The sequence below is a fragment of the Takifugu flavidus genome, unplaced genomic scaffold, assembly GCF_003711565.1.
Source record: "Takifugu flavidus isolate HTHZ2018 unplaced genomic scaffold, ASM371156v2 ctg493, whole genome shotgun sequence".
Lineage (NCBI taxonomy): Eukaryota > Metazoa > Chordata > Actinopteri > Tetraodontiformes > Tetraodontidae > Takifugu > Takifugu flavidus.
The window spans coordinates 1-27586 of record NW_026622108.1 but is presented as its reverse complement, the minus strand read 5'-3'; the positions used below and the strand labels follow the sequence as shown (position 1 = coordinate 27586).

Here is a 27586-nt window from a genome sequence, read left to right as displayed (position 1 = left end):
ACATACTGTCAGAAATAATAACCTTATTACGTTATTTACGCTCTAAACTGTTCAACACCAAAATCAAACAGGCTGATTTTTACCAGTGTGCGGTGGACGAGGCCTTGCAAAATGAAAAAGGACACCTGGACCTGTTCCTGCGGTTCCTTTTGGGTCTTTCTCTGCCGACCAATCAGGCTCTTCTACGAGGTCTAATTAACGGTGAAGGCACCTCAGAGCCCAATCAGGAAATCATTGGCTACATCAAGGAGAAGATTGGAGAGAATCTGTCCTCAGAGAGAATCATCAACCTGTTCCACTGTCTGAGCGAGCTGAACGATAGTTCACTGGTCCAGGAGGTTCAACAGAACCTCAGATCTGGAAGATTGACAACAGAAAGTCTCTCCTCTGCTCAGTGGTCAGCTCTTGGCTTCATGTTACTGTCCTCAGGACAAGACCTGGAGATGCTTGACCTGAAGAAATACTCTGCTTCAGAGTGGGTTCTTCTGAGGCTGCTGCCAGTGGTCACAGCCTGCAGAAAAGCCGTGTAAGTGTTCTGCAGGTGTTCTGCAGGTGTTCTGCAGGTGTCTGCAGGTGTTCTGCAGGTGTTCTGCAGGTGTTCTGCAGTTGTCTGCAGGTGACTGCAGGTGTCTGCAGGTGTCTGCAGGTGTTCTGCAGGTGTCTGCAGGTGTCTGCAGGTGTCTGCAGGTGTTCTGCAGGTGTTCTGCAGGTGTCTGCAGGTGTCTGCAGGTGTTCTGCAGGTGGTCTGCAGGTGTTCTGCAGGTGTCTGCAGGTGTCTGCAGGTGTTCTACAGGTGTTCTGCAGGTGTTCTGCAGGTGTTTGCAGGTGTCTGCAGGTGTCTGCAGGTGTCTGCAGGTGTTCTGCAGGGTCTGCAGGTGTTCTGCAGGTGTCTGCAGGTGTTCTGCAGGTGTTCTGCAGGTGTCTGCAGGTGTCTGCAGGTGTCTGCAGGTGTCTGCAGGTGTATGCAGGTGTTCTGCAGGTGTCTGCAGGTGTCTGCAGGTGTCTGCAGGTGTCGGCAGGTGTCTGCAGGTGTTCTGCAGGTGTCTGCAGGTGTCTGCAGGTGTATGCAGGTGTTCTGCAGGTGTCTGCAGGTGTCTGCAGGTGTCTGCAGGTGTTCTGCAGGTGTCTGCAGGTGTCTGCAGGTGTCTGCAGGTGTTCAGCAACACGCATCACATCTGGCAGCGTTTTAGGCAGTCGCAGTAGTTGCTCCAAGAACTGATTTCATTCCGTATCATTGCACCTTCCGTCCTCATAAAGGTCAACTAAAGAAATAAGCCTGCGTCCCTGATTGTGCAGGAGAGAACCAGAAGGATTTCCTGCTTTCTTCTTCTATTCTTTTTTCAGGTTGAGTCACTGCAATCTGAGGGAGAGGAGTTGTGAAGCTCTGTCCCCCGTCCTCAGCGCCTCCTCCTCTAGTCTGCTAGAGCTGGACCTGAGTGACAATGACCTGAGGGATTCAGGGCTGAACAAGCTCTCTGTTGGTCTGAAGAGTCCGAACTGCCGGCTGAAGATCCTCAGGTTAGTGCTCCTTATCAGCATCATCAGTTTTTCTAAATGGCAGCTTGAAATGTTGGTTATCTTCCAAAAGAGGAAATATCTTTACCAAAAATGCCGACCAGCCGACCACTGTTCACTCCCACAGCTTTTAAAATGACTTAGTCTGGTTCTGGTTCCTGTGCTTCGCTCCCCAGTCAGGTCCAGGCCCCGACACACGACCCAGAACTTTGCATAAATGAGCTGTTAATTAGTGAGAAATGTGTGTGTGTGTGTGTGTGTGGTGTGTGTGTGTGTGTGTGTGTGTGTGTGTGGTGTGTGTGTGTGGTGGATGTGCTTGCATGCAGGTTATCGGGCTGTGTCATCACAGCAGAAGGATGTTCTTCTCTGGCCTCAGCGTTGAGGTCCAACCCAACCCATCTAAAAGAACTGGACCTGAGCTTCAACCATCCTGGAGATGATGGAACGAAGCAGCTCTCTGCTGTTCTGGAGGATCCAGAGTTGAGCCTGAAGGTTCTCAGGTAGATGCAAACACCCTCCCTAAAATGAAGACCTGATACTATTTATGGATGAGCGATGTACATCTACTTCCTGGTTGTTCAGTCCACACCGAAAAACAAGAGAGGAGACGGGAAAGCTCCACAATGGAGTCCAGAGAGCTGTGAGATGATTCCAATTCTGGCAAAGCTGGCATTTGAACAACTGCAGAAAGGCAATGTGATCTTCTACGAGTCCGATCTAAGAGACTGTGGCATCACCGTCAGGTCGGCTGATGCCTACTCAGGAGTGTTCACGCAGATGTTCAGAAGGGAGCGAGGACTGTTCAAGGAGGAGGTGTTCTGCTTTGTCCATCTGAGTGTTCAGGAGTTTCTCGCTGCTCTTCATGCACATTTGACATTCACCAAGTCTGGCACCAACATACTGTCAGAAAAAACAACCTTATTACGTTATTTACGCTCTAAACTGTTCAACTCCAAAATCAAACAGGCTGATTTTTTACCAGTGTGCGGTGGACGAGGCCTTGCAAAATGAAAAAGGACACCTGGACCTGTTCCTGCGGTTCCTTTTGGGTCTTTCTCTGCAGACCAATCAGGCTCTTCTACGAGGTCTAATTAACGGTGAAGGCAGCTCAGAGCCCAATCAGGAAATCATTGGCTACATCAAGGAGAAGATTGGAGAGAATCTGTCCTCAGAGAGAATCATCAACCTGTTCCACTGTCTGAGCGAGCTGAACGATAGTTCACTGGTCCAGGAGGTTCAACAGACCCTCAGATCTGGAAGATTGACAACAGAAAGTCTCTCCTCTGCTCAGTGGTCAGCTCTTGCTTCAGAGTGGGTTCTTCTGAGGCTGCTGCCAGTGGTCAGAGCCTGCAGAAAAGCCCTGTAAGTGTTCTGCAGGTGTCTGCAGGTGTTCAGCAACACGCATCACATCTGGCAGGGTTTTAGGCAGTCGCAGTAGTTACTCCAAGAACTGATTTCATTCCGTATCATTGCACCTTCCGTCCTCATAAAGGTCAACTAAAGAAATAAGCCTGCGTCCCTGATTGTGCAGGAGAGAACCAGAAGGATTTCCTGCTTTCTTCTTCTTTTTTTTTTCAGGTTGAGTCACTGCAATCTGAGGGAGAGGAGTTGTGAAGCTCTGTCCCCCGTCCTCAGCGCCTCCTCCTCTAGTCTGCTAGAGCTGGACCTGAGTGACAATGAGCTGAGGGATTCAGGGCTGAACAAGCTCTCTGTTGGTCTGAAGAGTCCAAACTGCCGGCTGGAGATCCTCAGGTTAGTACTCCTTATCAGCATCATCAGTTTTTCTAAATGGCAGCTTGAAATGTTGGTTATCTTCCAAAAAGAGGAAATATCTTTACCAAAAATGCCGACCAGCCGACCACTGTTCACTCCCACAGCTTTTAAAATGACTTAGTCTGGTTCTGGTTCCTGTGCTTCGCTCCCCAGTCAGGTCCAGGCCCCGACACACGACCCAGAACTTTGCATAAATGAGCTGTTAATTAGTGAGCAATGTGTGTGTGTGTTTGTGTGGTGGATGTGTGTGTGTGTGGTGTGTGTGTATGTGTGCGTGTGTGTGTGTGTGTGTGGTGGATGTGCTTGCATGCAGGTTATCGGGCTGTCTCATCACAGCAGAAGGATGTTCTTCTCTGGCCTCAGCGTTGAGGTCCAACCCAACCCATCTAAAAGAACTGGACCTGAGCTTCAACCATCCTGGAGATGTTGGAACGAAGCAGCTCTCTGCTGTTCTGGAGGATCCAGAGTTGAGCCTGGAGGTTCTCAGGTAGATGCAAACACCCTCCCTAAAATGAAGACCTGATACTATTTATTGATGAGCATGGAGACCTTCCAGACGTTCGGTGGTTCAAGCAGCACATTGTGAGATCTGAACCACCTCTGAGCAGAGAGATGTGATGCTTTCTGGACCTTCGGGGTTCGAGAACCCACATAAGGGAGAATAAAAGGGTCACGTCAGAGATACAAAAAGATCAGGTGATGCCAGCACAACCATCTGGGCTGCAGCCACTGCCTGGGAGGGAATCCTTAGAGAGAAATAGGCAAAGTTCTCCTCCATGACGTTGGCACATGGAGAGATGTCACAAATCCAGCTCTGAGGTTCACAAACCGAATCAAGAGCAAACCGGTTCAGGCCGACCCAAAGTCAGGGACAAACAGTGTAGAGCTCAAGGTTGAGGTGGCATCTGTTGAACCTCTGTCCTGCCTTGGATTTCATTTCCTCTGTGTCTTCTCCCAATCCAGACTGGACCATTGTGGGAAAGAGAGACTTAAGAGTGGTCTGAAGAAGTGTAAGTGATCAACTTGATGCGTCAGCACGTCACGCTCTGAAAAAAGCAGCAGTTAGTGGACTCAGTTGTGTTTCATGAGCTGGTTCCTGGTTCCTCCTCTCTCCCTTTAGATCACTGTGAGCTCAGCGTGGACACCAACACCGTCCACAGGTCAATCCAATTGTCCAACAACAGGGTGATGAGGAGAGTGGCCGAGGACCAACCATATCCAGACCATCCAGAGAGGTTTCAGGACTGTATCCAGCTGCTGTGTAGCAACAGCCTAACTGGTCGCTGTTACTGGGAGGTGGAGTGGACAGGACGGGTTTACATTTCTGTGGCATACAAAAAGATCCGGAGACATGGAATCAGTTTCCAAAGCCGGTTTGGAGCGAATCAGCAGTCTTGGAGCCTTGTGTTTCTTACATAGGTTACTCTGTCCTCCACGATGACAAAAGGGTAGCCCTCCTCACCTTCTCATCCATTGATCCTCGGAGAGTCGCCGTCTATGTGAACTACCCCGCTGGCACTGTGACCTTCTACAGAATCACCACCGACACCCCGGTCCACCTCTATACCTTCAAAACCACATTCACTGAACCGCTGTTCCCCGGCTTTGGCTTTGGTTCATGGTCTGGGTCCTCGACCGGTTCCTCGGTGCATTTGTGTTCGAACGCAGGAGAAGCTTCCGTCTGAAGAAACGCGAGGGTTGAGCTCACGGCCTGAATATGAGTTCTAGACCTGCTGGATGTTCATCATGAAGGTCCCGTCTGTCCAACCAACCTCATCTTTCCTATTGCTGATTCCACAGGTTGTCAGGAGAGAGCAACGTGATCCTAGGAAAACTGGCTGTTTTTCTACACCTCTTTGTCCTTTATTTTTAATTTTCCTGGTGAGATTAAACCTCTTTTTCCAAAGCGACTCAGCCAAGTTGGCCTCATCCTTCATGATCACCACGAGAACTCACAGATGTAAACAGTAACATAGATCCCAAGAGGAGACAGAGAGCTTAGAACGGACGAGAGACAAAATTAACATCCAACATCAGAAAAGCAATGTCAATTCTCACTCAGATACATTTTTAAGGGTCTTGAATTGTCCAAGCGTGAACTATGGGGTGTTTAGAATGTTATTCCACAGCCAGCTAAATAATCATAGAGCTCTGGAAAGGCTGCCATCTAGTGGAGCAAATGTTGTAGGCACCATATAACACAACTGTGATCATCAGTATAAATCTGTATTCTAAAAAACAAGCATCTTCAGAGTCGCCCTCGACTTAAAAATAATCTCATGGTGAATCACAATACAAGAGGAAACAGCATCTGCATGTTGTCAAGAGGACATTTCTGATATTCCAATATTTATGTTTTAACTGTAGTGCTGATCACGGCCATGCTGGGGGGTGGGGGGTGGGGGGTGGGGGGTGGGTGAAGGTCTAGAACAGCACCGGACTCGTGACTAAAGACGACACAAAAGCAGTCCGGGATTTTTGATCACAATTCCAATGAAGCAGGAATCAGAAATAAACTGGATCACAGTGGGATTGTGGAGCACGTCTGAGATGTTCAGCCATCGTAGCTCTGGTGCAGTAAAGATGAAGTATTCTACATATACGGCTGAATATATAGTTAGAACTAAATGCATCAGTGAGGCCTTCCTTCCCCTCACAGCATCATTAACAGCTTCACAGGCTGAAACAGGCCATTGATATTTAGACTATTGATCAACGGCTGCTCCTATTAGGAGAATCAATAGAAAAATCAGGTCGTGCCCCCACAATAGAACATGGCTGCACGAGTGTGCACTGTAGCGCACGGCGCACTTCTGCACCTCCACCTCCATGACCTCACTGTCAGGGGATCAACCTTTGCCAGAGGAGCCACTCTGTGCCGCTCCGCCCCCACGGCGAGGGCGTCCACGGTCTGCAGCCTCCACCCGTCTCAACGCTGTGCCGCTCCGCCCCCACGGCGAGGGCGTCCGCGGTCTGCGGCCTCCACCCGTCTCAACGCTGTGCCGCTCCGCCCCCACGGCGAGGGCGTCCTCGGTCTGCGGCCTCCACCCGTCTCAACGCTGTGCCGCTCCGCCCCCACGGCGACGGCGTCCTCGGTCTACGGCCTCCACCCGTCTCAGCGCTGTGCCGCTCCGCCCCCACGGCGAGGGCGTCCGCGGCCTGCGGCCCCCACCCGTCTCAACGCTGTGCCGCTCCGCCCCCACGGCGAGGGCGTCCGCGGCCTGCGGCCTCCACCCGTCTCAACGCTGTGCCGCTCCGCCCCCACGGCGACGGCGTCCGCGGTCTGCGGCCTCCACCCGTCTCAACGCTGTGCCGCTCCGCCCCCACGGCGACGGCGTCCGCGGTCTGCGGCCTCCACCCGTCTCAACGCTGTGCCGCTCCGCCCCACGGCGAGGGCGTCCGCGGCCTGCGGCCTCCACCCGTCTCAACGCTGTGCCGCTCCGCCCCCACGGCGAGGGCTTCCGCGGTCTGCGGCCTCCACCCGTCTCAACGCTGTGCCGCTCCGCCCCCACGGCGAGGGCTTCCGCGGTCTGCGGCCTCCACCCGTCTCAAGCTGTGCCGCTCCGCCCCCACGGCGAGGGCGTCCGCGGTCTGCGGCCTCCACCCGTCTCAACGCTGTGCCGCTCCGCCCCACGGCGACGGCGTCCGCGGCTGCGGCCTCCACCCGTCTCAACGCTGTGCCGCTCCGCCCCCACGGCGAGGGCGTCCGCGGTCTGCGGCCTCCACCCGTCTCAACGCTGTGCCGCTCCGCCCCCACGGCGAGGGCGTCCGCGGCCTGCGGCCTCCACCCGTCTCAACGCTGTGCCGCTCCGCCCCCACGGCGAGGGCGTCCGCGGCCTGCGGCCTCCACCCGTCTCAACGCTGTGCCGCTCCGCCCCACGGCGACGGCGACGGCGTCCGCGGCCTGCGGCCTCCACCCGTCTCAACGCTGTGCCGCTCCGCCCCCACGGCGAGGGCGTCCGCGGTCTGCGGCCTCCACCCGTCTCAACGCTGTGCCGCTCCGCCCCCACGGCGACGGCGTCCGCGGCCTGCGGCCTCCACCCGTCTCAACGCGCTGTGCCGCTCCGCCCCCACGGCGAGGGCGTCCGCGGCCTGCGGCCTCCACCCGTCTCAACGCTGTGCCGCTCCGCCCCCACGGCGAGGGCGTCCGCGGCCTGCGGCCTCCACCCGTCTCAACGCTGTGCCGCTCCGCCCCCACGGCGAGGGCGTCCGCGGCCTGCGGCCTCCACCCGTCTCAACGCTGTGCCGCTCCGCCCCCACGGCGACGGCGTCCGCGGCCTGCGGCCTCCACCCGTCTCAACGCTGTGCCGCTCCGCCCCCACGGCGAGGGCGTCCGCGGCCTGCGGCCTCCACCCGTCTCAACGTTGTGCCGCTCCGCCCCCACGGCGAGGGCGTCCGCGGTCTGCGGCCTCCACCCGTCTCAACGCTGTGCCGCTTCGCCCCCACGGATGAAAGAACAGTGAGTGTTGTGAGTGAGTGTGTGAGTGGTGTGTGTGTGAGTGAGTGTGTGTGTGTGTGTGTGTGAGTGAGTGTGTGTGTGTGAGTGACTGTGTGAGTGTGTGTCATGAACCAGCTCATGGATCAGACAAAGTAGGGATAACACACAGGATGGATTTTAGAACAAAGGGAATTTATTGATGATCAAAAACAACAAACCAAAGCAGAACACCCAAGCAGTCCTGGAGGGAGCCAAGCAAGAGAGTGACTGCCCAGACTGTGGAGCATTTATAGCCCTCACAGCTGATCAGTCCAGGTGAGCTGGATCACCACTTAGCAGCAGTTGGCCCACCCACTGCCTGCAGAAGGGGGAGAGAGAGAACAGAGGCAGGCAGAGAAGACACAGCCAGGGTCGTCACACCCCCACCCATAAGAACGGAGACCACCAAGGTCATCCGAAAAAACGTACCCAAAACTGACCCCGGAACCTAAGCAAAAAAAACCGACTGTATTAGTATTCAGATTCAGGTGGCTACAGTTACCTTGTGGCCAAATTCCTTAGGTTGGTAGGGTATGCTGTCACCACCTGAAAAGACAGTACTTAACCCTGCAGAAGAATTTCCCTTAGGCTTCGGCTACCGTGTACCTAAGACAACAGACAGGGCAGATAACAACAAACAGTAAAATCTATACCACTCAAAAAGCACGAGACAGGGCATCCGCCATAACATTCTCCGTGCCCTTGATGTGACAAATATCGAGCTGATAAGGCTGCAAATATAAGGCCCACCTCATCAGACGCTGGTTTGGATTTTGTAGGGTCTGTAAAAAGGTTAACGGGTTATGATCAGTGTACACTTTCACGGGAGCACCCGTATTTATGTACACCTCAAAATGCCTCAGAGCCCAAATCAAGGCAAGTGCCTCTTTTTCAATCACAGAATAGTTCAATTGGTGGGAATGAAACTTTCGGGAAAAAAAACTGACCGGTTTGTTGACACCAGATTTTTCCTCCTGTAAGAGGACCGCACCTGCTCCTACATTACTGGCATCAACCTGCAGTATGAAAGGCTTATCAAACTGTGGGGCAGCCAGCACTGGACAAGCACACAGGAGGGACTTGACAGTATCAAAAGCCAATTGACACTCCGAAGACCAAACAAACTTGGCTTTAGCTTTCAGTAGGTCTGTCAGAGGGGCTACGATGGTAGAGAAGTTACGGCAGAAACTCCGATAGTACCCTACCAGTCCCAGAAACCGCATCAACTCTTTCTTAATAAGAGGAACTGGAAACCGCTGGATAGCCACAACTTTAGCATCAACTGGATGGACCACCCCCTGACCAACTACCTTGCCCAAATAAGTCACTGTTGCTTTTGCAAACTCACACTTAGCCAAGTTAACTGTTAGCTGAGCCCACACAAGCCTCTCCAACAATGCTCTAACCCGTTGGAGATGGTCCTCCCAGGTGTCACTAAAAACCACCACGTCGTCCAAATAGACCGCACCCAGCAAGACCAGAGACCACCTGATTCATGAGCCTTTGAAAGGTGGCCGGGGCGTTGCGCAGACCAAATGGCATTACCGCGTAGGAGTACAGTCCAGAAGGGGTCACGAAAGCACTAATCTCCCGAGCCCGGGGAGACAAGGGGACTTGCCAGTAACCCTTCAGCAAGTCAATCTTACTGACATACTTGGCTGAACCTACTTGGTCAATACAATCCTCCATTCAGGGCAAGGGAAACACATCTGGTTTGGTTACACCATTTACCTTCCTAAAATCAGTGCACGGCCTAAAGGAAGAGTCAGGTTTCGAATAAGGAGACAAGGTGACGCCCAGCTAGACCTTGAAGGCTCTGCAATTTTATTGTCTATCATATACTGTACCTCCTCATCCAATTGCACCCATTCTCAGGAGAAACTCGATAAAAACGTTGCTTAATTGGCTCAGCACTGCCCACATCGATGTCGTGCACTATTAAACCTGTACGTGATGGAACGTCTGAAAACACCTCAGGAAAACTGTTTATGAGTTCAACTAACTTAACTAATTTAACTCGTTGTCCTCATCCAGATGCCCCAGAAAGTTAGGCAATGCTTGTAACACTTCCGAGTTCTTAAGACGTCCATGCAAAACCCCATCATCAGGTGACACCTCCCCTCTCCCTCGGCTGACCCCCCACCAGCACCAACCTGGTCAGCGGCCTCATTAACACAAAGAGCTGGGTTTCCCCCTGACAGAGATGTACGTGCACCCACAGGCAGTGTGGCTCGAACAAAATAAGGCTTCATCAGGTTGACATGACAAAGTTTCCTCCGTTTAGGCATAGCAACCATATAGTCCCGCTCAGAGACCTTGTGCAATACAGTAAACGGGCCAGCAAAACGAGCTTGAAATGGTGAACCCACTACTGGCAACAAAACCAGGACTTGGTCCCCAGAGGTAAACTGCCGTTGCTCAGCACAACGGTCAAACCATGCCTTCATCTTCTTCTGGGAAGTTTGTAATTTCTCTTTTGCCAAGTGCCTAGCTACATACAATCTGTGTCTAAAACCATCAATATACTCAATTAAGTTTTGTGGTGGTGTAGAGGGTTGACACTCTGGTTGCAACACAGCCAAAGGTCCACGCACCGTGTGTCCAAAAATCAAATCATTAGGGCTAAACCCCATACTTTCCTGAACCACCTCTCTGGCCGAAAGCAGCAACCATGGCAATCCCTCCTCCCAATCACGACCAAGCTCCGTGCAGAAAGAACGCAGGAGTGATTTCGAGGTTTGATGAAAACGCTCTAAAGCACCCTGGCTTTCTGGATGGTATGCAGACGAAACATTGTGACGGATGTTCAATTGCTGTAATGCCTGTGCAAACAACTTAGAAGTGAAATTGGAGCCTTGATCACTTTGCACCACTTTTGGAATGCCAAACACTGAAATAAACTGAGTCAGCGCCTTAACTACGGATTTAGCAGTTATCGATCGCAACGGGTATGCAGCAGGGTAACAGGTAGCTTGGCACATGACCGTTAACAGATATTGGCTACCAGACTTTGAAGGAGGCAACGGTCCCACACAATCAATGATTAAATATTCCATTGGCAAACCAATAGCTGAAATTGGATACAGCGGTGCTGGAGCAATGGACTGGTTAGGCTTACTGGTCAACTGACAAGTATGACAAGTTTTGACAAATCTGAAACATCCCGTCTTAAACGAGGCCAAAAAAAACAACCCAGGATGCGAGCGCAGGTTTTCCTGACCCCCATGTGCCCTGCAATATCATCATGTGACGTCTTTAACACCAGGTCTCTGAATTTTAACGGTACCAGTATCTGGATGACAGCTTTGCCCAAGAGGTTGTCCATATGAGGAACCCATTTCCTCACCAGAAGGTCATGGAGTATAAAGTAACCCTGAGAAGCATCATTAAAGTCCTCCATGGGAGAAACTTGGTCAAACAACCCTCTCAATGAAGGATCTACTTTCTGCTCCTTACTCAACTCACCATGTGGGAGAGACTGCAGAGGGACAGGTATGAAAAGAGGCATTTTCTCAGCCTTCTTTTCACAAGCAGCACTAATGTTAGCTTGGGCCATAGCACGGGTTACTGCACAGGCGGTAAACACTTCTGACACAGTGGCACACTCCTGGGACATGGAGGGCACCAGAACAGGAGCATGGTCGGCCTGGAACCCCACCTGATCTGGCCACACCCGATCACCTGCCAAGTCATTACCAAGGATCAGGTCTACCCCATCAACAGGAAGTTCAGGGCGAACAGCCACTTCTACCTCACCTGACACCAAGGCAGAGGTAAGTTCCATTCTGTATAATTGGACAAAAAGAGGGACCAAACCCATTCCACGGACAACCACACACTTACGAGTATCAGTATCTGAGCTAAAAGGCAAGATTGCCTCTCGCACAAAAGAGTCTAACGCACCCGTGTCTCGTAAAATGGTCACAGAAATCTTTCTATCAGTCCCTGGAATGGACACCAAGCCTTTAGAAAGGAATGCTGAATAATCTGCCTTCATATCCACAGTTTTGGACTGCAGCGCAACCCCAGACATACCCCGTGGTGCAACCAAAACACTAGACTTAACCTGCCCAACATTTGACTGGGGTTTGTCAGGGCACTCATTTTTCCAATGACCCTTTCGCTTGCAATAATTACAAGTACTACCATCTTCAGACCTTTTCCAAGATGGACGTTCAACCCAGGGGGGTGAAACTGACTCCAGCCTCCCAGGGAGGAAATGGCTCTTATGAGTCAAAACATACTCGTCAGCTAGCACAGCTGCTTTTTGAGGAACTTTAACCTTTCTTTCATTTATAAAGGTAGCTATACTGTCAGGCACACAGCTTTTTAGTTGCTCCAGAATATTCAGATTCAGATTCAGATCCTTTATTGTCCCACACGGGGAAATTTACAGTGCAACAACAGCAACAAGAGCACTCAGGGGAAAAAATAAGATAGAATCAAATGGAATATACAAAGAGGGTGGATATTTACAATAATCCAGATAAATGGATACTCGGCCTCTGTGTACCTGTACATAGTACAGAGGGTGAATACAATATACATATCAGAATATATAATATTCAGATTGTGTTAGCGGTTGTTCTGTTTATTGTGCAGTCTGACAGCAGCCGGCAGGAAAGATCTACGATACCTCTCCTTCACACAGCGAGGGTGGAGCAGCCGCTCACTGAAGGAGCTGCCCAGTGCTGTCAGGGTGTCCTGTAGGGGGTGGGACGTGTTGTTCAACATGGATGACAGCTTAGCCATCATCCTCCCATTTCCCACCACCTCCACTGAGTCCAGGGGACATCCCAGGACAGAGCTGGCCCTCCTTACCAGTCTGTCCATCCTCTTCCTGTCCCTGTCTGTGATGCTACTGGACCAGCAGACTATCCCGTAGAAGATGGCTGATCCCACCACAGAGTCATAGAAAGTCCTCAGGAGGGGTCCCTGCACTCCAAAAGACCTCAGCCTCCTGAGCAGGAACAGTCTGCTGTTGCCCTTCTTGACCAGGGCGTCTGTGTTGTGTGTCCAGTCCAGGTTATTGTTTAGGTGAACACCCAGGTACTTGTAGGACTCCACCACGTCAACATCCGTTCCCAGGATGTTCACTGGTGCAGGCGGGGGGTTGTTACGCCTGCGGAAATCCACCACCAGCTCCTTGGTTTTGCCAGCGTTGATCTGGAGGTTGTTCCGCAGGCTCCAGTCCACAAAGCCCTGAATAAGTTCCCTGTACTCCGTATCGTCCCCGTCCGTGATGAGGCCGACAGCAGCAGAGTCGTCAGAGAACTTCTGGAGGTGACATGAAGATGTGCTGTAGGAGAAGTCCGCGGTGTAGAGGGTGAACAGGAAAGGAGCCAGAACTGTTCCCTGCGGGACACCGGTGCTGCAGAGAAGCCGATCTGACTCGGAGCCCTTCACCCTCACAAACTGTGGTCTTTGTGTGAGGTAGTCCAGAATCCATGTTGTGAGGTGGTGATCCACCCCAGCTACCTCCAGTTGTCCCCCAGCAGCCTGGGCTGGATGGTGTTGAATGCACTGGAGAAATCAAAAAACATGATCCTCACAGTGCTTCCAGCCTTCTCCAGGTGAGTGAGGGAGGTGTGGAGGAGGTAGATGACGGCATCGTCCACCCCGATGCTCGGCTGGTAGGCGAACTGCAACGGGTCCATGAAGGAGCTCACCAGTGGGCGCAGGTGATCGAGGATGAGTCTCTCCAGCGTCTTCATCAGATGAGACGTCAGAGCCACCGGCCTGTAGCTGTTGAGCTCCTTGGGGTGCGGTGTTTTCGGCACTGGGACGATGCAGGACGTCTTCCACAGCTGTGGCACTCTCCCCAGCCTCAGGCTCAGGTTGAACGTGTGACTGAAGATCCCACACAGCTGGTCTGCGCAGGACTTCAGGAGCCTGGAGCTGATGCCATCCGGACCTGTCGCTTTCCTGGCCCTGTTCTTCTTCAGGGCCTTCCTCACCTGGTGTGGTGTGAGGGACAGGCTGGAGCAGGGAGGTGTTGGTGGGGGGGATGGGCATGGGCCAGGGTGTGAAGTGTCGGGAATGTGTGAGCTGAAGTTCATGAGAGAGGGAGGAAGGGGGACAGGAGGAACAATGGGTTGCAGGCACAGACAGTGGCGGGGGTAGCAGCAGAGGAGACTGGGCCGGGGGAGGGGTGGTTACCTGATCAAATCTATTGAAAAACAAGTTCAGGTCGTTAGCCCACCCCCGGTCACCCACAGGTTGGGACTTCTGCTCCTTGAAGCCCGAGATGGTCTTCAGGCCCTTCCATACCCCACAGATGTTGTTCTGCTGCAGCTGGTTTTCCATCTTCCTCCTGTAGTTGTCCTTCTCCTGTCTGATCTTCCTCCTCAGTTCCCTCTGCACAGTCTTCAGCTCTTCCTTGTCTCCAGACACAAAAGCCCTCTTCTTCTCCTTCAGGAGGGCCTTTATGTCTGGGGTGATCCAGGGCTTGCTGGTGGAGAAGCTCCATACAGTCCTGGTGGGTACGGTGTTCTCCACGCAAAAGTTAATGTAGTCAGTGATGCAGCTGGTGAGGTTGTCAATGTCCTCCCCATGGGCGTCGCTGAATACATCCCACAGGGTCGTGTTGAAACAGTCTTTCAGGGCCTCCTCGGCTTCTTCGGACCATTTCTTCACTGTACGGGTGACAGCAGGCTGCCTCTGCACAAGAGGTTTGTACACAGGCTGGAGGTGTACAAGGTTGTGGTCGGCACGGCCCAGGGGAGGGAGTGGGAGAGAGTGGTATGCCTCCTTGGTGTTGGCATAGAAGAGGTCCAGTGTTTTATTGTCCCTGGTGTGGCATGTGACATACTGGGTGAATTTGGGCAGAGAAGATGATGGAGAGGCATGATTGAAGTCTCCAGAGATGAGGAGGAGGGCGTCAGGGTGCTGTGTCTGCAGCCTGCTCACTGCTGAGAGCAGGACATCACAGGCTGCATCAGCGTTAGCAGAGGGGGGGATGTACACAACCACCGCGAGGGCATGTGTGAACTCCCTCGGCAGGTAGTGAGGCCTCATGCTAACGGCTAACAGTTCGATGTCCTTACAGCAGTGCTGCTCCCTGATAGTGATGTGCCCAGGGTTACACCATCTATCGTTCACAAACACTGCCGGTCCTCCTCCCTTCCTCTTACCACTCTCCCTGCTTCTGTCTGCCCGTAAAAGAGTAAATCCTTCAAGTTGTGCGGCCGTGTCCGGAGTTAGCGCGGTTAGCCAGGTCTCCGTGAACAGCAGCAGGCTGCTCTCCCGGTACTCCCGCTGATGCCGGGTCAGCGCCGCCAGCTCGTCCATCTTGTTGGGGAGAGATCTGACGTTCCCCATGATGATGGAGGGCAGGACGGGTCGATAGCGTCTCCTCCTGGCACGGCGCTCGACCCCGGCGCGGCATCCCCGTTTCCTCCTCCTCAGCTCGGGGGGCACATCGGGTCGCTCCTTGGGCAGCGGCGCAGAGCTCCGCAGGGCGAACAGCTGATCCCTGCTGTAAACAAGCGAGCCGCGGCTCCGCGAAGGGTCTCCGGACGCGGTATCAAAAAGTGAAGAAATTAGAAGAACCACCAGTGCAAACTCCATGAGTCTTACGTACATGGTGAGGGTAAATGAAACAAACCGAACGCACCAAAAACAAAGGTAGTAGGTGCGGAAAAGAAGAAAAAAGTAAAGGAAAAGCTCGAGGGTGAGCGGGAGCTGTTGTTACAGGCTGCCACTCGCGCGGCGCCAAGTACAATAATGAGGTTACTCAGTTGTTCAAAGGTTTCAACACCAGATGCACCACACCAACGATGAAACTGAGTGTCCAACTTACGCACAAATTCCACAGGAGTCTGTGTATCCTGTTTACGAACACTCCTAAAGCGCTGCCTATAAGCTTCAGGACCAATTCGTATGCTCTCAACACCGCTGCCTTGACATGGTCATAGTTTCGGCCCTCTGATTTGGAAAGTGAGGCATAAGCTTCCTGTGCCTTGCCAATCAGAACACACTGAAGAAGGAGGGTGCGATCGTCATCAGACCAACCCCTGGTCTCTGCCACTCTCTCAAATAAGGAAAAAAAAGATCTGGATCCCTCTCTGTGAAGCTTGGAACCAAACGCAAATTAGCTAGTACATCAAAAACACCCTTCTCCGGAACAGAACCAGTATTTAACAGCTTTCCTTCCTTTAACAGATCTAGTCGACATTGCTCTAGCTCAACTTTAGCCCTCTCAGTTTTCTGCCTCATGACTTCCATTTCCAATTCCCTATTCTGTTTAAAAGTTTCATGTTCAAATTGTAACCTCAGAAGTTCTTTTTGTTGTTCAAATGTTAAAGACTCCACCCTAGCTGATGGCATGAACAAAGATCTTTTACTCAGCTCCTTTTTTACCAATATTTTATCTTCAATCAACTTTTCTTTCACCGCCACCCTTACCATTTCTTTCAGCTTTTTATCTGTGATTTCAATTCCAAAGTGCTCAGCAATTTTCAAAAGTTGATCTTTGGTGCATTGGTCCAACAACTCCTCAGTGGGAGACTGAACAAACTCCTCTACCAAGGAATCCATACTCCGTTGTACCTCCAAACAAGAGTCATCAACCCCCTCTACCATAAACTGGAAAAAAAATCGTCCTAACTAAGCTCAACCCTAGTCTTCAAGCAGTTACCGGTGAGAGGCTTTTAATCACAGAACCCAGCGGGGCTGGAAAGCACCTGCTATGCAGCCACTTCCAGGAACCCCTGGACGTGAACCTGAGCATATAGCTCTACTCACTTTCACCACCACATAAAAGTTGCCACCACAGGTTCCCTACACAGAACCCATGGGATAAACCTACCAGGGGGTGAGACTCCAAAAACACCTACCCAGAAAAACTCACCGGTCTTCTGAAAAACTTGAACACAAAAACGTAATCAAAACTAAGCCCTGACACCATCACCCAAAGTGTATTCCTCCCTCTAAATCAAATCCTTTCCCTAATCGATTGGACGAGCCCCCATTTTATCATGAACCAGCTCATGGATCAGACAAAGTAGGGATAACACACAGGATGGATTTTAGAACAAAGGGAATTTATTGATTGATCAGGCAAAACAACAAACCAAAGCAGAACACCCAAGCAGTCCTGGAGGGAGCCAAGCAAGAGAGTGACTGCCCAGACTGTGGAGCATTTATAGCCCTCACAGCTGATCAGTCCAGGTGAGCTGGATCGCCACTTAGCAGCAGTTGGTCCACCCACTGCCTGCAGAAGGGAGGAGAGAACAGAGGCAGGCAGAGAAGACACAGCCAGGGTCGTCACAGTGTGTGTGTGAGTGTGTGTGTGTGAGTGTGTGTGTGTGTGTGTGTGTGAGTTGTGTGTATGAGTGGTGTGTGTGTGAGAGTGGTGTGTGTGTGTGTGGTGTGTGTGTGTGTGTGAGTGTGTGTGTGTGTGTGTGTGTTGTGTGTGTGTGTGTGTGAGTGTGTGTGTGTGTGCTTGTGTGTGGTGGTGTGTGTGTGTGGTGTGTGAGTGTGTGTGTGTGTGTGTGAGTGTGAGTGTGTGGTGTGTGTGTGGTGTGTGTGTGTGTGTGTGTGTGTGGTTGTGTGTGTGTGTGGTGTGTGTGTGTTAGCTGTCCTCAGTCTGCGCTCCACTGTGGTGTTGATGGAAGCTGAGACGCAGGAGTCCGACCGGTGGGACGTCCCAGAGCTGCAGGACGCTGGTGTCCCCTGGTCAGGTATCACTTGTAACCTGCACAGGTGTTTTCAGGGATCCGACTACGGAATCGTAACAACGTGCATTTCCAGCATTTCCAAAACTTTCCAGGGTGACCCACAATTCTTCTTAATAAAGAAGAATTTATGCCCCAAAACAAAGGACGTAATCATCACTTTCTTTTACAGGAACTTTCCTCCCTTTCATACTCAATAGTTGTAATCTGAGGACAGAACCCCATAATAATCCATCTGAAGGACCACCGTGAACCTATTAATAATCAGCTATTCCAGGACTATTCCTTAAATCTCAAGATCTGGAATTGTGCCCCTGTTTCACTGCTAACGCTAAATCTTTACACTGATCCAGGAAAGAGAATTTAAAACCAGATGATCTTTCTTCTTCAACCTTTGCTGGTTCTGCTCAGCTTTGGATCCTCTGGGTAAAGTGTTGCGGGTGTCCCGCTCGGTGGGGAAGCTGCTCCTGCTGCTCGCCTTCCTCTACGTCTTCATCTGCTCCCTCGACGTCCTCACCTCTGCTTTCCAGCTCATCGGAGGTAACCGCGGTTCTCCCGAGCGTCTGGGGTCTCACGGGGACGCTCTGTAGGCCTGGACCATCCAGCGCAGGTGCTGCTGCCTCAGGAGGCTCCACCTGAACCACCTTTGGTTGAACACATCCAGGTAAAGCAGCAGGGAACATCTTCCAGGACAGCTGGGTCCTGTCCAACCCAGTGGCCGGACTGGTGATGGGCATCCTGGTCACGCTGCTGGTCCAGAGCTCGTCCACCTCCTCCTCCATCGTCGTCAGCATGGGCTCCTCTGGACGTGAGTATGACCCCCCCCCCCCCCCCCCCACAGGTGATGTCAGTGAGTAAGAATGTGCTCTGGCAGTACTGACGGTGGAGCTGGCCATCCCCGTCATCATGGGCACCACCATGGGCACCGCCGTCACCAACACGCTGGTCGCCGTGACGCAGGCGGCTCAGCGCAGCACCTTTGGGGGTGGGCATGTTCTAACCCCGCCCCCCCCCCCCACAGCGACTGAGATGTAAGTCTGGCCACAGGTCAAAGGTCAAACCGGGTCATTGGAACCCTCTAGAAGTGCAGCGTTAACCCTGATGCAGCGCTTCAAATGAACAACGAAACATTTGTATTTTTCCATAAAAGGAGGATATCAAGGTTTTAGTTTAGTTTTAGTTAAGAAAAGTTGTTAGTTGCTTTGGCCAGTTGAACTAACGGTTTATTGGCAGTGGTGCAGCAACACTTCATCTTTGTGGGTCTCCAATCAGCCAACGTTCATGTTTTTAGACTGTTAACCCTGGGACTGGTTAACCCTGGGACTGGTTAACCCTGGGGCTGGTTAACCCTGGGGCTGGTTAACCCTGGGACTGGTTAACCCTGAGACTAGTTAACCCTGGGGCTGGTTAACCTGGGACTAGTTAACCCTGGGACTGGTTAACCCTGGGACTGGTTAACCCTGGGGCTAGTTAACCCTGGGGCTGGTTAACCCTGGGACTGGTTAACCCTGGGGCTAGTTAACCCTGGGACTGGTTAACCCTGGGGCTGGTTAAGCCTGGGGCAAGTTAACCCTGGGACTGGTTAACCCTGGGGCTGGTTAACCCTAGGACTGGTTAACCCTGGGGCTAGTTAACATTGGGGCTGGTTAACCCTGGGACTGGTTAACCCTGGGGCTGGTTAACCCTGGGACTGGTTAACCCTGGGGCTGGTTAACCCTGGGTTGACACTGTTTAACACTGGTTCAACCCTGGGGCTAGTTAACCCCGGGACTAGTTAAACCGGGGGCTGGTTAACCCTGGGGCTGGTTAACCCTGGGACTGGTTAACCCTGGGGCTAGTTAACCCTGGGACTAGTTAACCCTGGGACTAGTTCCCTGGGGCTGGTTAACCCTGGGGCTAGTTAACCCTGGGACTGGTTAACCCTGGACTGGTTAACCCTGGGGTTTAACCCTGGGGCTGGTTAACCCTGGGACTGGTTAACCCTGGGGCTAGTTAACCCTGGGACTGGTTAACCCTGGGGCTGGTTAAGCCTGGGGCAAGTTAACCCTGGGACTGGTTAACCCTGGGGCTGGTTAACCTAGGACTGGTTAACCCTGGGGCTAGTTAACATTGGGGCTGGTTAACCCTGGGACTGGTTAACCCTGGGGCTGGTTAACCCTGGGACTGGTTAACCCTGGGGCTGGTTAACCCTGGGTTGACACTGTTTAACACTGGTTCAACCTGGGGCTAGTTAACCCCGGGACTAGTTAAACCGGGGGCTACTTAACCCTAGGACTGGTTAACCCCGGGACTAGTTAGCCCCGGTTAACCTTAGGTTGACCCTGGGTCTAGTTGACCCTGCGACTAGTTAACCCTGGTTTACCCTAGTACACAGAGTGATGCAATGTTAGCCAAGGAACCATGAATCTGCTTTATTAAACTTTCTTTCTTCTTCCTCCCTCCCTCCCTCCCTCCCTCTCCCTTCTCCCTCCTTCCCTTCCTCCCTCCCTCCCTCCCTTCCTCTCCCTCCTCCCTCCTCCCTCCCTCCCTCTCTCCCTTCCTCCCTCCCTCCCTCCCTCCTTCATGTCCCGTTACTGACAACCAACTTTGGACCATCGTAAATGACTCATTCAACCTTTAAACCATCTCCTGTACGATGGTGTTTGGTGACGGAGGCTCTGAAGAGAAGGTGCAAAGTTCACTCCTGATATGTTCCTTCACTCACTTGATTGCAGGTCTACTGCCAGCAGGACGCTACAATGGCCCAAGAGACCCTGCTGAATGTTCTGGAGGATTTAACTAAGAAAGAATTCACTAAATTCAAATTTTACCTGAAAGATCCTGGAGTCATGGGAGGCTTCAACCCGATTAAAAACTACCAACTAGAGACCAGAGAGAGGACGGTCGTTGTGGATTTGATGGTGAAGGCTTACAAAGATCAAGGAGCCCTGGAAGTCACCAAGAAGATTTTAGAGAAGATACCTCGGAACGACATTCTGCAAAATCTTTTCACTGACAGTTCAGATCCAGAAGGTCAGTTTCTGTTCTAAAGCCTTTAATACAGGAGAGGTTAAAGGTTAAACTGTTTCTCTAGTTCGTTATCAGTGTTGCTGAGAATAAAGTGCTGAACGGAGAACAGAAAGCTCAAAACACGTCGGGTAAAACATCTTTACACTAAAATGTTTCAGAGAACTCCAGAGTTGTTTCATGATGATATTCATAAAGCACTAAAAACAATCATTACAATTATAAAGCAGCTCAGATAAAATAAGTAAATAAAAGAACACGGAAGAAACGACACAAACAATAAAAGCAGGATCAAAGTCTCATAGCCGGACCAAGGTGCATTTTGAGATGGCTTTTAAAGATGTGGAGTAAAGGAGGCTGTCTAACGTCCGATGGCAGATGGCTTCATGATTTAGGAGCAGCACTCCAGGTGGTTCTGCTGAGATTCTGGTGCCTCCGGGAGCCGATCAGCCGCCCTGAGGCCCAAAATCACCAGATTGCTGCATCAGAGGACTTTACAGGCAGCACAGGTGTGACGTCCTCCGTCCTTGCCCTCAAACCAGGTCAGGAAAAACCTGGAGAAACCTGGAGGAGATCCACAGCTGAGGGATCCGTCTCCCTGGGACGGGCAGACGTGCAGCAGAGGCCACGTGCACAGAGCACATCAGCATTAACAGTAATATACCAGGTCCAGGTGCATCTTCAGACGTCCTCATCAGAGATGTGGCCCACCTTCATCCTCCGGGTCCTGATGGAGCGAATCCAGGATCAGCAAGACCAGAGAAAACCAAGACCGGCAATATGTGCATTTATGTAGGAGAATATGGGAACGGGCAGGAGAGGACAGACGGGCCATGCTGTAATAAAGGCATGGATAGAGGTGTAATAAAGGCATGGATAGAGGTGTAATAAGGCACGGATGAGGTGTAATAAAGGCATGGATAGAGGTTGATAAAGGCATGGATAGAGGTGTAATAAAGGCCGGATAGAGGTGTAATAAGGCATGGATGGAGGTGTAATAAAGGCATGGATTAGGTGTAATAAAGGCGGATAGAGGTGTAATAAAGGCATGGATAGAGGTGTGATAAAGGCATGGATAGAGGTGTAATAAAGGCATGGATAGAGGTGTAATAAAGGCATGGATGAGGTGTAATAAAGGCAGGATAGAGGTGTAATAAAGGCATGGATGGAGGTGTAATAAAGGCACGGATAGAGGTGTTATAAAGGCACGGATAGAGGTGTAATAAAGGCATGGATAGAGGTGTAATAAAGGCACGGAAGAGGTGTAATAAAGGCATGGATAGAGGTGTAATAAGGCATGGATAGAGGTGTAATAAAGGCATGGATAGAGGTGTAATAAAGGCATGGATAGAGGTGTAATAAAGCATGGATAGAGGTGTAATAAAGGCATGGATAGAGGTGTAGCAAAGGCATGGATAGAGGTGTAACAAAGGCATGGATAGAGGTGTAATAAAGGCATGGATAGAGGTGTAATAAAGGCATGGATAGAGGTGTAATAAAGGCATGGATGGAGGTGTAATAAAGGCATGGATAGAGGTGTAATAAAGGCATGGATAGAGGTGTATAAAGGCATGGATGGAGGTGTAATAAAGGCATGGATGAGGTGTAATAAAGGCATGGATAGAGGTGTAATAAAGGCATGGATGGAGGTGTAATAAAGGCATGGATGGAGGTGTAATAAAGGCATGGATAGAGGTGTAATAAAGGCATGGATAGAGGTGTAATAAAGGCATGGATAGAGGTGTAATAAAGGCATGGATAGAGTGTAATAAAGGCATGGATGGAGGTGTAATAAAGGCATGGATAGAGGTGTAATAAAGGCATGGATAGAGGTGTAATAAAGGCATGGATAGAGGTGTAATAAAGGCATGGATAGAGGTGTAATAAAGGCATGGATAGAGGTGTAATAAAGGCATGGATAGAGGTGTTATAAAGGCATGGATAGAGGTGTAATAAAGGCATGGATAGAGGTTTAATAAAGCATGGATGGAGTGACCATCATAACCACTAACGTCATTAAAATGTCATAAATTTAGAGTTAACTGTTACCAAGACACACAGGAAGTGGTCTGACTGAGGAGGCATGCTTAGGGTTAGGGTTAACCCATCCTTCCAGATGAAGCTGCACCGTCTTTTCTTGGAATGGAGGTTTGTCTCCTATCAAGTTCAGAACTCATGATCAACCCTTCGGACCTGCTGAGACCCGCCACCACTTTCATTGTTTTTCCTGATCTGGAATCAGTGAAACTTGATCCAGTCTGAAACTTTGAGCGTCAGATCTCAACAGCAGCATCAACAGCAAATTGCTGCAGCGTCAGTCTGAAAGAATTCCAGTCGTACCTGCTTTAAATGCTCTTCTGAGTTCTTTACTTAAGTTTTTGGGATTGTTTTACTCAGTGATGCTGTTCTTGTCTTTTTGAAATGTGAGGTCCAACTGGACCTGAGAAGAAGATAAACTGTAAAACATCAGCTCAAAGCACTCTGGAATAAATATATAATATATTCATATCTGCTGAATATATCGACTAACACATGTGCATGTATATTTTGCTTTTAGGTCCCACATGTGAACACGTCCCCATCGGCTCTTATCAATCAAACCTTCAGTCAAACCTGAGGAGCAAGTTTATGTGTGTGCAGGAAGGCTGCGATGAGAAGGCAGACGAGCAACGGCTGGACGACGTCTACACACAGCTGTACGTCACCACCGGTGGCGTCATACACATCAATGCTCAGCACGAGGTCACTCAGATTGACATGGTTGGGAACCCTTCAGACACAGAACAACCCATTAGTCCCAGTGACCTGTTTACACCTCCAGCTGGGAAATATAAACCCATAAGAACTGTTCTGACCAACGGAAATGCAGGAATTGGCAAAACCTTTCTAATCCGCAAGTTTGTGTTGGACTGGGCAGAACAACGAGCCAATCAAGACGTGCATCTCATATTGCCGTTCACCTTTCGCCACCTGAACCTGTTGAGGGGGACACGCGATCCTTGGCTGAACTCACTCATAAGTGCATCCAAGAGTCCAGGGCCATTCAAATAGAGGCTCTTAACAGCATCTTTACAGCTCTGCAGTCATCAGGAGACGCCAATTTTGACAGTTGTAAATTCAAGCTTCTGTTTATCTTGGATGGGCTGGATGAGAGCCGACTAGAAATGGACACCAGAACCAATGAATTCCAGGAGGCGGATATAGATGTGAAGGCACCGTGCTCGGTGGAGGTCCTGCTCACAAACCTCATTAACAGAAGTCTTCTCCCCTCCGCTCGACTCTGGATAACCACGAGGCCCGCGGCAGCCAATCAGATCCATCCGGATTTTGTGGACATGAGGACAGAGGTGCGAGGGTTTACTGACGTGCAGAAGGAAGAGTACTTTAGGAGGAAGTTCAAGGAGGAGGAGCAGGCGTGCAGGATCATCTCTCACATCAAGGCATCTCGAAGCCTCCATATCATGTGTCACATCCCAATCTTCTGCTGGGTCACTGCAAAGGTTTTTGAGGATGTGTTGAAGATGCGAGAAGAGCTGCCCAAGACTCTCACAGCGATGTACATCTCCTTCCTGTTTGTTCAGTCCACACCGAAAAACAAGAGAGGAGACGGGAAAGGTCCACAATGGAGTCCAGAGAGCTGTGAGATGATTCCAATTCTGGCAAAGCTGGCATTTGAACAACTGCAGAAAGGCAATGTGATCTTCTACGAGTCCGATCTAAGAGACTGTGGCATCACCGTCAGGTCGGCTGATGCCTACTCAGGAGTGTTCACGCAGATGTTCAGAAGGGAGCGAGGACTGTTCAAGGAGGAGGTGTTCTGCTTTGTCCATCTGAGTGTTCAGGAGTTTCTCGCTGCTCTTCATGCACATTTGACATTCACCAATTCTGGCACCAACATACTGTCAGAAAAACCAACCTTATTCCATTATTTACGCTCTAAACTGTTCAACACCAAAATCAAACAGGCTGATTTTTACCAGTGTGCGGTGGACGAGGCCTTGCAAAATGAAAACGGACACCTGGACCTGTTCCTGCGGTTCCTTTTGGGTCTTTCTCTGCCGACCAATCAGGCTCTTCTACGAGGTCTAATTAACCTTGAAGGCAGCTCAGAGCCCAATCAGGAAATCATTGGCTACATCAAGGAGAAGTTTGGAGAGAATCTGTCCTCAGAGAGAATCATCAACCTGTTCCACTGTCTGAGCGAGCTGAACAATAGTTCACTGGTCCAGGAGGTTCAACAGAACCTCAGATCCGGAAGATTGAGAACAGAAAGGCTCTCCTCTGCTCAGTGGTCAGCTCTTGGCTTCATGTTACTGTCCTCAGGACAAGACCTGGAGATGTTTGACCTGAAGAAATACTCTGCTTCAGCGTGGGTTCTTCTGAGACTGCTGCCAGTGGTCACAGCCTGCAGAAAAGCCATGTAAGTGTTCTGCAGGTGTCTACAGGTGTTCTGCAGGTGTCTGCAGGTGTTCTGCAGGTGTCTGCAGGTGTCTGCAGGTGTTGCAGGTGTCTGCAGGTGTCTGCAGATTTCTGCAGGTGTCTGCAGCTGTTTTGCAGGTGTCTGCAGATGTCTGCAGGTGTTCTGCAGGTGTCTGCAGGTGTTGTTCTGCAGGTGACTGCAGGTGTTCTGCAGGTGTCTGCAGGTGTCTGCAGGTGTCTGCAGGTGTCTGCAGGTGTTCCGCAACACGCATCACATCTGGCAGCGTTTTAGGCAGTCGCAGTAGTTACTCCAAGAACTGATTTCATTCCGTATCATTGCACCTTCCGTCCTCATAAAGGTCAACTAAAGAAATAAGCCTGCGTCCCTGATTGTGCAGGAGAGAACCAGAAGGATTTCCTGCTTTCTTCTTCTTTTCTTTTTTCAGGTTGAGTGACTGCAATCTGACGGAGTGGAGTTGTGAAGCTCTGTCCCCCGTCCTCAGCGCCTCCTCCTCTAGTCTGCTGGAGCTGGACCTGAGTGACAATGACCTGAGGGATTCAGGGCTGAACAAGCTCTCTGTTGGTCTGAAGAGTCCAAACTGCCGGCTGGAGATCCTCAGGTTAGTGCTCCTTATCAGCATAATCAGTTTTTCTAAATGGCAGCTTGAAATGTTGGTTATCTTCCAAAAAGAGGAAATATCTTTACCAAAAATGCCGACCAGCCGACCACTGTTCACTCCCACAGCTTTTAAAATGACTTAGTCTGGTTCTGGTTCCTGTGCTTCGCTCCCCAGTCAGGTCCAGGCCCCGACACACGACCCAGAACTTTGCATAAATGAGCTGTTAATTAGTGAGGAATGTGTGTTTGTGTGTGTGTGTGTGTGTGTGTGTGTGGTGGATGTGTGTGTGTGGTGTGTGTGTGTGTGTGTGCGTGCGTGCGTGTGTGTGTGTGTGTGTGTGTGTGTGTGTGTGTGGTGTGTGTGTGTGTGGTGGATGTGCTTGCATGCAGGTTATCGGGCTGTCTCATCACAGCAGAAGGATGTTCTTCTCTGGCCTCAGCGTTGAGGTCCAACCCAACCCATCTAAAAGAACTGGACCTGAGCTTCAACCATCCTGGAGATGATGGAACGAAGCAGCTCTCTGCTGTTCTGGAGGATCCAGAGTTGAGCCTGGAGGTTCTCAGGTAGATGCAAACACCCTCCCTAAAATGAAGACCTGATACTATTTATTGATGAGCATGGAGACCTTCCAGACGTTCGGTGGTTCAAGCAGCACATTGTGAGATCTGAACCACCTCTGAGCAGAGAGATGTGATGCTTTCTGGACCTTCAGGGTTCGAGAACCCACATAAGGGAGAATAAAAGGGTCACGTCAGAGATACAAAAAGATCAGGTGATGCCAGCACAACCATCTGGGCTGCAGCCACTGCCTGGGAGGGAATCCTTAGAGAGAAATAGGCAAAGTTCTCCTCCATGACGTTGGCATATGGAGAGATGTCACAAATCCAGCTCTGAGGTTCACAAACCGAATCAAGAGCAAACCAGTTCAGGCCGACCCAAAGTCAGGGACAAACAGTGTAGAGCTCAAGGTTGAGGTGGCATCTGTTGAACCTCTGTCCTGCCTTGGATTTCATTTCCTCTGTGTCTTCTCCCAATCCAGACTGGACCATTGTGGGAAAGAGAGACTTAAGAGTGGTCTGAAGAAGTGTAAGTGATCAACTTGATGCGTCAGCACGTCACGCTCTGAAAAAAGCAGCAGTTAGTGGACTCAGTTGTGTTTCATGAGCTGGTTCCTGGTTCCTCCTCTCTCCCTTTAGATCACTGTGAGCTCAGCGTGGACACCAACACCGTCCACAGGTCAATCCAATTGTGCAACAACAGGGTGATGACAACAGTGGTCGAGGACCAACCATATCCAGACCATCCAGAGAGGTTTGAGGACTGTATCCAGCTGCTGTGTAGCAACAGCCTAACTGGTCGCTGTTACTGGGAGGTGGAGTGGACAGGACGGGTTCACATTTCTGTGGCATACAAAAAGATCCAGAGACATGGAAGCAGTTTCCAATGCTGGTTTGGAAGGAATCAGCAGTCTTGGAGCCTTGTGTGTTCTGACAGAGGTTACTCTGTCCTCCACGATAACAAAAGGGTAGCCCTCCTCACCTTCTCATCCATTGATCTTCGGAGAGTCGCAGTCTATGTGAACTACCCCGCTGGCACTGTGACCTTCTACAGAATCACCACCGACACCCCGGTCCACCTCTATACCTTCAAAACCACATTCACTGAACCGCTGTTCCCTGGCTTCGGCTTTGGTTCATGGTCTGGGCTCTTGCTCGGTTCCTCGGTGCATTTGTGTTAGACCGCAGGAGAAGCTTCCGTCTGAAGAAACGCGAGGGTTGAGCTCACGGCCTGAATATGAGTTCTAGACCTGCTGGATGTTCATCATGAAGGTCCCGTCTGTCCAACCAACCTCATCTTTCCTATTGCTGATTCCACAGGTTGTCAGGAGAGAGCAACGTGATCCTAGGAAAACTGGCTGTTTTTCTACACCTTTGTCCTTTATTTTTAATTTTCCTGGTGAGATTAAACTTCTTTTTCCAAACCGACTCAGCCAAGTTGGCCTCATCCTTCATGATCACCACGAGAACTCACAGATGTAAACAGTAACATAGATCCCAAGAGGAGACAGAGAGCTTAGAACGGAGAAGAGACAAAATTAA

At 50.8% G+C, this 27586-nt stretch overlaps 1 protein-coding gene and 1 long non-coding RNA gene across 2 annotated transcripts; both read left to right on the top strand.

Annotated features, from left to right (window-relative positions):
• Positions 1-12: 12 nt before the first annotated feature.
• On the top strand, positions 13-27472 carry LOC130520725 (ribonuclease inhibitor-like). Its single transcript, XM_057024433.1, has 8 exons — positions 13-526; positions 1345-1518; positions 1842-2015; positions 3094-3267; positions 25314-25487; positions 25877-26050; positions 26527-26573; positions 26684-27472. Exons 1-8 carry the CDS (start codon positions 414-416, stop codon positions 27223-27225), a joined length of 1572 nt encoding a protein of 523 aa, XP_056880413.1. The 5' UTR covers positions 13-413; the 3' UTR covers positions 27226-27472.
• On the top strand, positions 17337-23439 carry LOC130520726 (uncharacterized). The gene is made up of 4 exons (XR_008949014.1): positions 17337-18250; positions 18317-18473; positions 20157-20454; positions 23089-23439. It is a non-coding gene; the product is annotated as an uncharacterized LOC130520726 (long non-coding RNA).
• Positions 27473-27586: the final 114 nt, after the last annotated feature.